The 12,017-nt window shown below is 36.9% G+C and overlaps 1 protein-coding gene across 1 annotated transcript; it reads left to right on the top strand.

Moving 5' to 3' along the window:
- The first annotated feature begins 5,559 nt into the window (after positions 1–5,559).
- LOC121800621 (ent-kaurenoic acid oxidase 2-like) lies at positions 5,560–8,834 on the top strand. Its single transcript, XM_042200150.1, has 7 exons — positions 5,560–6,248; positions 7,002–7,479; positions 7,553–7,816; positions 7,891–8,059; positions 8,148–8,254; positions 8,331–8,452; positions 8,527–8,834. Exons 1-7 carry the CDS (start codon positions 6,016–6,018, stop codon positions 8,630–8,632), a joined length of 1,479 nt encoding a protein of 492 aa, XP_042056084.1. The 5' UTR covers positions 5,560–6,015; the 3' UTR covers positions 8,633–8,834.
- Positions 8,835–12,017: the final 3,183 nt, after the last annotated feature.

Raw genomic sequence — 12,017 nt, forward strand, 5'->3', positions numbered from 1 at the left:
TCCCACCATTCTATTATTCAATTTAAATAAAAACATTTCCACAAAATTAAAATGCATTAAAAATATCCGTAATACTATTACAAATTACAAAAAAATTAAAAATTACATAATTAAAATCCTAAAAATTAAAAAGTACATAATTAAAATCCTAAAAATTAAAAAGTACATAATTAAAATCCTAAAAATTAAAAATTACATAATTAAATTCATAAAATTTTAAAAACCCATTACTCGTGGCCGAATTTCTCCCAAGATGTAGATAAGTTGTATGAAAAAATATGAATGAAAGATGATTTGATGTGAAAAATGGATGATAAATATGTGTATTTATAGATGATTTTGGGAATAAAAAAATCAAAAAAATTCCAGAAAAACGGTAAAAAAACGGACATATTTTTGGAAATCTGAAAATATATATTTTTATTTTTTTGTATTATTTTCAATTTTTTTTAAAAAAATGAATTTCCAATAGAAATGCCTTTGGCCAATCAGAACGCGCTACGTCAGCTGCTCGCTGGCACGGACGTGCTCGATGCATCGAGCAACGTCGCACCGCTGGCATGGACGGACGGACGAGTGTCCACTCACCGCTTCGGATGCTCTTGTGATCCTACTTTAAAAAGCAAAAAAACAAGGTCGAACAGAGACTGGTGTTTATGACAAGTCATTTTCTTCACAATTAAAGGTTAGAAAAGAGTACAGTACAAATAATTTTCTCCTACTGAAACCGACTCCTTTAATAATCTGTATTTCTCTGGTTCATTTTACTTTACCATTCCATCATATTATTTGGCTTTTTGTCTCTTAACCGGAGACTCGTTCATGAGACTTACTCAATCAAATGAGATGCTCCTAAATAAATTTAAACTTAAATTTAAATTCAAATTCAAATTCAAATTCAAATACAAATACAAATACAAATACAAATACAAATACAAGCAATAATTTTATGATATTAATATCAAACTAAACGTATAAAGAGATAATGATACATAAGATATGTAGTATTTCTCATTCCCACCCAAAATGTCCACATTTCTTTTTTAGTTTGTCTTACTCAAAATATCTACTTTTTATATTTAGAAATAAATCTCTCTCCCCTCTACTCATTATAATGTTCAGGTACTCCCATTTTTTCTCTCTTCTTACTCTACCTAACATTTCCTCCTAAAATCTCGTATCACTCAAGAACATGAACATTTTGAGTGGGATAGAGAGAGGACTAACATTTAACACCTTTTCTCTTTTGGCTCCTTTAGCATTCCAAATTGGGTGTACATCCGTCACTTAAAAATAGAAACTATTTTTATTTTGATCAATTCTTTAAAAATAGTACTCTCTATGTCTTCTAAGGGCATCCACTACGATGTTTCCCCACCGTTCCTTAAACTACTATCCATTCCTTAACTAAGGAACGGAACCTGCAACCCTCTGTTCCTTATCCGTTTCTTAACCGTTCCTTAAATTACTATTCATTCAATTTCATTTTTTATTTTTATTTCCAACTCAATTCAATTAAAACAAACACACTTCATTAAAAAACACACAACATAAAAAAATTACAACTTAAAATTCTAAAAAATAAAAAACACACAATTAAAATCCTAAAAAATTAAACGTTGCATAATTTAAAATACAAATTTAAATAAAATAAAAAAACTACTCCGACGGCGCATCATCCCCCGAAGGCGGTCGAGGTGGAGGGGGAGTCGGAAGGACATTTTTTGATGAGATGTTAGATGAAAATTGGAGAGGAAATGAAGGTGATTTAGGAAGAATAGATGTGTAGTTGTGTGTGAAATGAGGATGAATTAGGAGTATTTATAGAATAATAAAAAAACTGTAAAAATTAAACGGTCATATTACCGTTTAATTTTTTTTATAAAATCAATTTTTAAAAAATCTTTTTTTTATTGCGTCAGCACGTGACGACGCCCACTCGCGGGCCGGCGAGTGGGCGTCACGCACGACGTCAGGGCGAGCCACGTCGCCGAAGCGCGTGGTGGCATAGGTCGTGCCGCGTCTCGTGACGACGGCACCCGCGACAGCATGGGCACGACACGGCGACGAAACGCACCCCCGCAACGCGTCGCGCGCCGGTTTTGTTCCGCCGGCACGAAACGCGGAACACTGGCGGCCCGCGTTGCGGGTGCTCTAATATGGGAGTTCTATTTTTATATATTAGTTTTATAATACAATGTGAGTGAAAATGTATTAGGTGTACATAGGTTCCACTACCAAAAATAGTATAGTAGAAAAATGAAGTGAGACAATTAGTATGAGACATTAAAATGAAAAATTGTGACACATAAGAGCATCCACAATAGCGCCTAGCCGAGCGTCGGCGCTAGGCGGTTTATTGCAGCCGCCCAGCGATTTTCGCGAAAAAAAACCGCCTAGCGCTCGGCGGTTCCGTGGCGCTAGGCGATTCGCTAGGCGCTATTGCAGCGTCCGGATCGCCTAGCGCACCGCCTAGCGCGAATTTTTAATTTTTTTTTTGTTTCCGAAACACTATATATACGCGACTTGCCCGACATGCGCCAAACGGAGGCTCATATTCGATTCCAAAAGGATTTAATTGAAGAGTTATGGGCGAGGAGGACTGCACGACAGTATTTTTTTTTGTTAATTATGTAATTTTTTTTAATTAATGTACTTTTTAAATTTTAATAATATTATTGAATTTTCTCGTATATGTATCGTAAATTAAATTGCGTATTTTGTGTGATTGTTAATTATTTGTTTTATATAATTTTGAGTGATGTGGCTATTGATGTGGCTGGGCTATTTATGATGTGGCTAGGCTATGGCTGGGCTATTTATGATGTGACAGAAGGATTTTTAGTATTGATGATATGGCAGGAGGAGTTTGTGGCTAGGCTATGACTGGGCTATTGCTGGGTTATTCCTATTGTGGATGGCCTAATGGGGGAAGAGACACTAAATTTTTATTTTAGGGAGTGGACCCCATAATCCATTAATACTATTTTCATTATTTTTTTCTCTTATTTTAACAATTTTTAACCATGTGTATTAAAATCCGTATAGTAAAATATACTATTCCCTCCATCCCCACTGAGTTGTCGTATTCCTTGGGACGTCTCAACTAAGTTGAGTCATTTTTTTATAAAAAATAAAAAAATAAATCATTCTTATTTTATTCCATCATCTATTTTATTATTTTCTTGTTTTTTTACTTTATTCTTTTTTTCTCATGCTTAGAACAAATTTTTATTATTCATATTCAAAAGTTTTGATATAACTTAATTGAGAAAGGAGGACCGGAGGAGTATGATTTGCGAATGGCACGAGCCCGGCGTACTGAATTTGGTAAAAAGTGGATCCGAGTAGTTGCTACAAGAAGTCAAAATTTTGGAAAAAATAAGAAAGAGTAATCATTTCAATAGACCAACTTCACAGAAAATTTTCATGCCAACCAATGGGTGTTTGACACTTGCACAAGAATGATTACATTCGAATATCACAAACATATCAGTAGGAGTAACACACACCATTTCTGTGTTGATGGTCCCTTAGAGCATCAGCAGCGGTGAGTGAACACTCGTCCGTTTGTCCGTGTCAGCGGTGCGGCACCGCCTGCTCGCCGCATTGCCGTTGGTGCGGCGCTGCTCGATGCATCGAGTACGTCCGTACCAGCGAGCAACTGACGTGGCGCGTTCTGATTGGCCAACGACATTTTCGTTGGAAATTCATTTTTTTAAAAATCGAAAATAATACAAAAAAACTAAAAAAATATATTTTCAGATTCCCAAAAATATGGCCATTTTTTTACCGTTTTCTGGAATTTTTTTGATTTTTTTTTATTCCCAAAATCATCTATAAATACATACATTTATCATCCATTTTTCACATCAAATCATCTCTCATTCCTCTCTCACTCATATTTTTTCATACAACTTATCTACATCTTCCACTCTCACTCAAACCCTCTCAAATGGATTTCACCAATCTCATTGCGGAAGCGGAGCGTGAAAAACAAGAATACTATGAACAATATCGTGCCGCCTATGAAGCCTATGTCACCGCGAATACCCCCCGCCCCTCTTCCTCGACCAACTAGATCAACTCGCCGCTACATCCATCGTGACCGGGAGGGAGCCAACGAAAGGCTCGTTGCCGACTATTTTTCCGACCAGCCGTGGTTTCCGGAAGATTACTTTCGACTCTGTTTTCGTATGTCAAAACGCTTGTTTATGTGTATTGTCAACATATTATCCGCCCGTGTTGAATACTTTCAAACAAGTACAGACGCAACCGGTCGGCAAAGTCTCTCGACGTTGCAGAAGTGTACGTGTGCCATCCGACAACTTCCTACTGGGCAAACGGCTTTGCCTTAAAATTTTTTGCGACGACGTTCGTTCAGCTTTCGGTGAGGAATTCCTTCGGTCACCCACCACCGATGATTGCCAACGGTTGCTTCATCTTCACGAAACAGTCCATGGTTTTCCCGGTATGCTTGGCAGCATTGACTGCATGTATTGGAGGCGGAAGAATTGCCCGACTGCTTGGAGGGGGCAACACTTAAGCGGCCACAAAAGTGGCGGCCCAACACTTATCCTTGAAGCGGTTGCCGACTACCGCCTATGGATTTGGCATGCATATTTTGGTATTGCCGGATCCAACAACGACTTGAACGTGCTCTATTCTTCACCACTCTTCAATGATGTTTTGAATGGTATAGCACCGGCGATCGACTTCACTGTCAACGAAAATGCATACCACATGAGTTACTATTTCGCCGATGGTATCTACCTAAGGTGGTCGACTTTCGTGAAGACGCTCAGCAACCCGCAAGACCCGAGACGAGTTCTTTTTGCGCAGCGTCAAGAAAGACGTCGAAAGAGCTTTTGGGGTCCTTCAAGTCCGATTGAACATTGTGAAGGCCCCGTTTTGGTTGTGGTACGTGAAAAATATCGCCGACATCATGTACACGTGTATTATCTTACACAACATGATTATAACTGACGAAGGACCGATGACGGCTAGCTTTTTACGACGAGGATGAAGCCGGAAACTCAACCGCGAGGTCTCCCCCACGCCGAGGTGTGGATACGACGGTGAGCGATAGGATCTAAACAAGGAACACAATGCGCGATACCCGAGCCCACATTGAGCTACAAGAAGACCTAATCAAACACATTTGGGCGAAATTCGGCCACGAGTAGTGGGTTTTTTTAATTTTATGAATTTAATTATTTAATTTTTAATTTTTAGGATTTTAATTATGTATTTTTTAATTTTTAGGATTTTAATTATGTAATTTTTAAATTTTTTTGTAATTTGTAATAGTATTCCAGATATTTTTAATGCATTTTAATTTTGTGGAAATGTTTTTATTTATATTGAATAATAAAATGGTTGAGCCCTTAAATTTATCCTTGCGGAAGAGCACGGATGTGAGTGTTGTGCTTTTGCCTAAGAGCAGAGAGTAAAAGTGGGTCTGGATCAACATCCGTGCTAGTTGGCAAGAGCACGGATGAGGATGCTGTTAGATTTGAAGTGAGTGGAACAACTAGCAGCTTTTGATTCATACTCAAATTCACATTATGCTGCTTTGCCACCTTATCTTGTTTGAACTCTCGAAAAAGACACTTTGCTAACAACGCCCATTCCCTCCTCCTTCCAATTTTCTTCCTCGCACCACAGAATCCCTGCTCTCAACAACAAGACAAACCCTCTAGATTTAGGCCGGCACCTCCTCTCTCTCCTCTCTATCTCTCATATTTGTTTGACCCTGTCATCTTTTCTTCACTACCTTCCAATCCCACGTATTTTGTATTTTCCTTCCCTCTTTTTCACTGCATCCAAATCCTCCCAGTATATATTGCACCACATCACCATTCTTGAAAGGGACTCATCAACATGGATGTCAGAGTTCCCCTGCCTCTGCATCCCAAACCCCCTTTCGTTTTCTCACTGCCACGTCTTACCCCCACTATTTGATTGGCTAAAAGTTTGATCTTGGAGAGGATTGATTGTTGAGAAGGGTTTATTATGATGGGGTGGGGGTTATTGGTAGTGGGGCTGTGTTGTGTGGTGGTTTTCTTGATTGTGAAGTGGGTGTTGAGGAGTGTGAATGAGTGGTATTATGAGAGGGAGTTAGGAGAGAGAAGGTACGAACTCCCACCAGGTGATCTTGGCTGGCCTTTCATTGGCAACATGTGGTCCTTCCTTGGAGCTTTCAAGTGTAGCCGACCTGATTCTTTCATCTCCAACTTTGCTGACAGGTCTCTCTCTCTCTTCAATTTGTTGCTTTGTAGTACTAATGAGTTGCCCATGTTTAAGTGCTGCACTTACTAAGCTTATCTGTGGATTGTGATTATTTAAAAACCTGCAAAAGTGAGTAGGTATGGTAAAAGGAAAAAAAGTGTTGTTCATTTAACCTTTTTGTTGGCTCATTTTTTTATGACAGTAGTAAAATCCAATATAATTAACCTTAAAGGATTGCTGGCCTCTTTGATCCTCTGTGGTTAGATTATATTAATCCAAAAGATACTGTTTTACCCCACATAGGACATGATTTATGCTGTTTTTTTGTTTATGGGAATCTTAAAAGAGTGAAAATAGTCTCTTTCAGCCTTGTGTTTGATGTGATATTTCAACATTTTCTACTATCTTATCCTTTCTATATAGCCTATAACACTAGGCCATATATTTGTTTTGTAATCTCCTTGAAGATTTATGAACAGTATGCTTTTCTTGTCAAGACCCTTTTTCTCTCATAATTAGTCTCCCAAGACCTTTTCTTGAGTGAAACAAGAAAAGTAGAAGTGAAATTTTAACTAATTGGGACTTTCTTTTAATGCAATTTGGAATGTGTCAAATCTTCATTGGGATGCAGGATTATGAACTGTGCTAAGTAAACTGTTTGTTCTTTGTTGATGAATCATGTCTCTGCCTCAAAATCTAAGCTAAACAACTAAGAGATAGTAAATGAATTTTGATGATATTAAACAAGTATATATGTGTGGCTTTTGCAGATATGGGAATTCTGGAATGTACAAAGCCCACATGTTTGGTAATCCTAGCATAATTGTGACCACAGCAGAAGGATGCCGGAAAGTTTTAACTGATGATGAGGCCTTCAAGCCCGGATGGCCCTCTTCAACGATGCACCTTATTGGAAAACACTCATTTGTGGCGATTTTTGATGAAGAACACAGGTGGCTGCGCAAGTTAACATCTGCCCCTGTGAACGGACACGAGGTGCTGTCCTTGTACATGAGATACATCGAAGACAATGTGGTGGTCGCCTTAGAAAAATGGGCCGGGATGGGGAAGATCGAGTTCTTGACTGAGCTCAGAAAGCTCACATTTAGAATAATCATGTATATATTCCTGAGCTCGGAGAGTGAGCAGGTGATGGAGTTGATGGAGAGGGAGTACACCATCCTCAACTATGGCGTTCGAGCAATGGCAATCAACATACCTGGATTTGCCTACCACTCTGCTCTCAAGGTTTGTTTTTTTACTATCCCCACTCTTTAATAGAAGAGTTGTTGTCTTCTTGAATTGGCTATTGACCTTCCAGGCGCGTAAGAGGCTGGTTGCCGTTCTCCAGTCTATAGTGACCGCACGAAGGGAGTGGAGGACGAAGAACCCTGTGAGGGCGAAGAAGGACATGATGGATGCGCTGATGGATGCACAAGATGACAAGGGGCGGAGACTGAGAGATGAGGAGATCATCGATGTTTTAGTTATGTATCTCAACGCGGGCCATGAGTCGTCTGGACATATCACCATGTGGGCAACTCTCTTCCTGCAGAACCATCCGGATGTTCTCAAACAAGCTCAGGTATATCAGTATAGTATATGTTTTGATAGAACAAATGACCAATGAAATGTGACATATGCGGTTAAATGAACCAGGCAGAGCAAGAAGAGATAGTGAAGAAGAGGGGACCGGATCAGAAAGGGGTAATGCTTAAAGAAATACATGAAATGGTGTATCTTGACAAGGTGATCGATGAAACACTACGTGTGGTGACATTCTCACTGACCGTGTTCAGAGAGGCAAAGAAGGACGTTCGCGTGTGTGGTATGTATGATCGTCATTATCACTCACTCTCACTCACTCACTCATTCACATTAGTCCAATGAAACATAATGGTTAAAGTCTGTTAAAGGGTACACAATTCCAAAGGGGTGGAAGGTGTTGGTGTGGTTTAGAGGAGTTCATTTCGACCCGGAGACATATCCTGATCCCACCAAGTTTGATCCTTCAAGATGGGATGTGAGTATCCATCCCTTCTCCTAACCTTTCTCCATTCTATAACAACTGTAATGAATAATCTCATTTTACATTACAGGGATTCACACCGAAGGCCGGGAATTTCCTCCCTTTCGGAGGAGGAAGCAGGCTCTGCCCCGGAAATGATCTAGCCAAGATTGAAATCTCCATCTTTCTCCACCATTTTCTTTTGAATTACCAGTTAGTAATCATAGAGATATCTCTCATTTATTATCTTCTTGGGCAAATATTGATTTCGTTTCGATTCGTTGCAGGCTGGAACGCCATAATCCCGGGAGTCCATTGATGTACCTACCTCATAACAGGCCTAAGGATAACTGTCTAGGAACAATTACCAGACGCTCTGCTCATCAGAAATAGTCAATATCCACTTCCATTTCTACTTCCAATGGATTGGAGAGTTTTTTTGGCTCTGTTTTCACCTCCATTTTATGTACAAAGACTACTCTACTATCAAGAAATGAGGATAGTTATTAAGATATAGCACTTGTTATTTTCATTACTTTGCATTTGTGATTTGCTCTGCTTTGAAAGTTGTAATATATTTTGAGTTGCTGCTGCAGAATTTAATGTGTATAACATGTTTTGAAACTATCGGTGTTCGGAAAAATTGGTTTTCGTATATCAAGAAAAAATGTTACTACATGCCATACTCCATACATGCCCTGCTCCACAATTTAATATTGAAGATTAAAAGACTGACATATCTTGAATTATTTCTAATTTTAGAAAATGGCTTCGAAATTTTCTTTCTTTGTTTATATTGATTCTTACAAGTCCCAAGTTCAGCAATAATATATTCACATCTTACAAATTCTAGTACTATTAATTTAAATATACTTTTTTTATCAATAGACCAACTTCTTTAAAATAAACACATGCTTTAATAATTATAATATAAATAATCATTTCTTAATTTGTTATAATTTTACTTTTATACTTCAATTTTTTTACCTTATTATTCTTATTTGATTTATTTTAAAATTTCAAAATCTAGGCGTTATGGAAAAACTATACTCTCTCCGTTTGTGAAATGTTGTCCACTTTTGCCATTTCGGCCCGTCAGCGAAATGTTATCCAATTTGCCTTTTTCCATATTTGGTAAATGGAGCCTCCACTAACTCATTATACTCACATTTTATTATAAAATTAATTTATAAATGTGGAACCCACATTCCATAAACTTTTTTCACTCATTTTTTTTTTCACATTTCTTAAATCAACCGTGAGTCAAATGTGGACTAACATTTTCAAGATATAAATACGCTAAAAATATTTAAATTAAAATATATACTTATAAAAAATAATTATTTGAAATATTTATCGTACCCAACCCCACGATATCCTCCGCCAATATCTTGGGATTTTTTATCTAATATTTTATTTCAATAATTATGAAATAATAAAAACTCCCTTCGTCCACTAATAGAAGCTTTCTGTATGTTGATCATGCTTTCTCTTGCAATTGTTCTATTTTATTTGTCTGAGTAGCTAAACATTTTAGAATTATAGAATTTGAGAGTAATTGATTATATGGAGTGTTATATTGCTAACTCAATACTTAATTGTTAACTATAATTAAATAATAGTCATTAGATATTCAAATCAAGGGCCGTGATCATCAACCCTGAAATGTCAATATGATCAACAAAGAACGTCAATAAGGATATTAAGGTCAATTTACAACAAATTAGTTATAACTAACTTTTGAAAAATATCTCATAACTTTAAAACACATATAACTTTCTCGATTTAAATTATTTTTTCGCACAACATATATCAAATTAAAGATAATTTCATAAGGATTCTAATGAGATCTCACTTGCATATGTTCCGACGTCAAAATTTGATTTTTTTTAAATTTTCATAAATTTCGTTAACAGCTTTATATCAATACACGACACATAATATGTCAATACAATGCTGGTACAATGTCAATATGAAATTATATTGACATTGTCATGTCTTTGTGTTGATGTATTTCATACACTGTATTGACATTGTGTTTCTAAACCCTAAATTTGATAGTTGCTATTATCTTTTTAATAATAAAAATGAAAAATGAAATTACGCATGATAAATTATAGACCACGGGATTTCTAAAATTCTATGGTCTTAAATTAGTTGTAGTTAGCAATTAAATGATGAGTTAGTAATTGACCACTCCCCAATTGACTATAATGTTCTTTAGATTATTTTATCAAATAGATATATCCTGTTTCACTTTAATGGTTTATGTTCATAAGAGCATCCACATCCGTGCTTTTACCAACGAGCACGGATGTGGCCCCGGTCCCACTTTTACTCCCTGCTCTTCGGCAAGAGCACAACATCCACATCTATGCTCTTCCGCAAGGACAAGCTCAAGGGTCCCACCATTATATTATTCAATTTAAATAAAAATATTTCCACAAAATTAAAATGCATTAAAAATACCCGAAATAATATTACAAATTACAAAAAAATTAAAAATTAAATAATTAAAATACTAAAAATTAAAAATTACATAATTAAAATCCTAAAAATTAAAAATTACATAATTAAACACCTAAAAAATAAAAATTACCCACGGGGTAGAAAACGAATATAATTTTTTTGGGAAGTGGGAATTTTTTTTTATCAGATTTTTTAATTAAAATCTAATTTAAAAAAAAAATTTAATTGCCAACTTCTAAGTCGTTGGCCAATGGGAGGCTGCCACGTATGCTGCTCGCTGGCACGGACGTGCTCGATGCATCGAGCAGCGCCGCGCCAGCGGCAAGAGCGCAACGGCCGACAGCGGTGCCATGCCTCCGACACGGACGGACGGATGCCGTCCTGCTCACAGCTGCGGATGGCTGATGCACTATTTATTAGCACTAAAAATACCTGCAAGCATACATGGTAGATCTAGTATAGCTAAAGGTCAGTACCGGATATCGAACACAGGGAATAAGATTGCAACTGACTACCATATACTAAGCGTCATATACTATCTAGAGACACGTGATTTTTGGGTTGATTATTTAAACTAGACTGGAAGAAATAAACAAAAAAATGGAAAATATAAAAAGAAATAATACAAAGCAGGCTTAACAATGTAGAATTTTAGGATCCAAAAACACAATCGACTTCCGTGAATTACGGTCTCCAGAGCTATTAAGTCGATCACAATTATAGATTAAACCCCCTCCCGAGTTGAGAAACCTGTAGATTAGGTGATAGGATTGAAGTCCCCTTCTAACCCTTAAACCCCTAACTCCTAAAAGCATATAAGATCAAAGACCTCACTCAAAACCTCAACTCTCCCGAGTTCTATTGAATTAAGGTGTGAATTATCCCTTTTTCCAAGTCAATTATTTCGTCTCCCGAGTACTCTAATCAAACTCTAACATGTATTCAAGAGGTAGCTAATCAATTGAACATAGAAAGCACCAGATGAATCAAATAACTGTAAGAGCTAACAAGGAAAATCAATCGACTATACCAAAAATTCTATAAAAGGTGTTCTACTCATAGACAAGTAAAAACTACAATTAAAGTACGAGACATGAAAGAAATTGATAAATCCCAAGGTTGAATCTCTAGTAGGCACTGATTGGACTTCAAAATCGCTTCCAGAATGGGCTCGAACAGAGGCTGCTGCACTTTGGCCTTTTTTCCACCTTTTTCTATATTTTTCTATCATTTATCAACAAACACGTCAAAAATAACAAATGTATAACATATGCAATTTAAGAACATAATTTGCATGATTGACATTTAA

The sequence above is a fragment of the Salvia splendens genome, chromosome 1 (genome assembly GCF_004379255.2).
Source record: "Salvia splendens isolate huo1 chromosome 1, SspV2, whole genome shotgun sequence".
NCBI lineage: Eukaryota > Viridiplantae > Streptophyta > Magnoliopsida > Lamiales > Lamiaceae > Salvia > Salvia splendens.

What these genes read in the sequence shown, in the direction of transcription:
- LOC121800621 (XM_042200150.1), top strand. Translation starts at nt 6,016, where the DNA reads ATGATGGGGTGGGGGTTATTGGTAGTGGGGCTGTGTTGTGTGGTGGTT. An exon ending in ATCTCCAACTTTGCTGACAG is followed by an intron (nt 6,249 to 7,001) that starts GTCTCTCTCTCT and finishes TGGCTTTTGCAG; the next exon opens with ATATGGGAATTCTGGAATGT. An exon ending in GAAGGACGTTCGCGTGTGTG is followed by an intron (nt 8,060 to 8,147) that starts GTATGTATGATC and finishes AGTCTGTTAAAG; the next exon opens with GGTACACAATTCCAAAGGGG.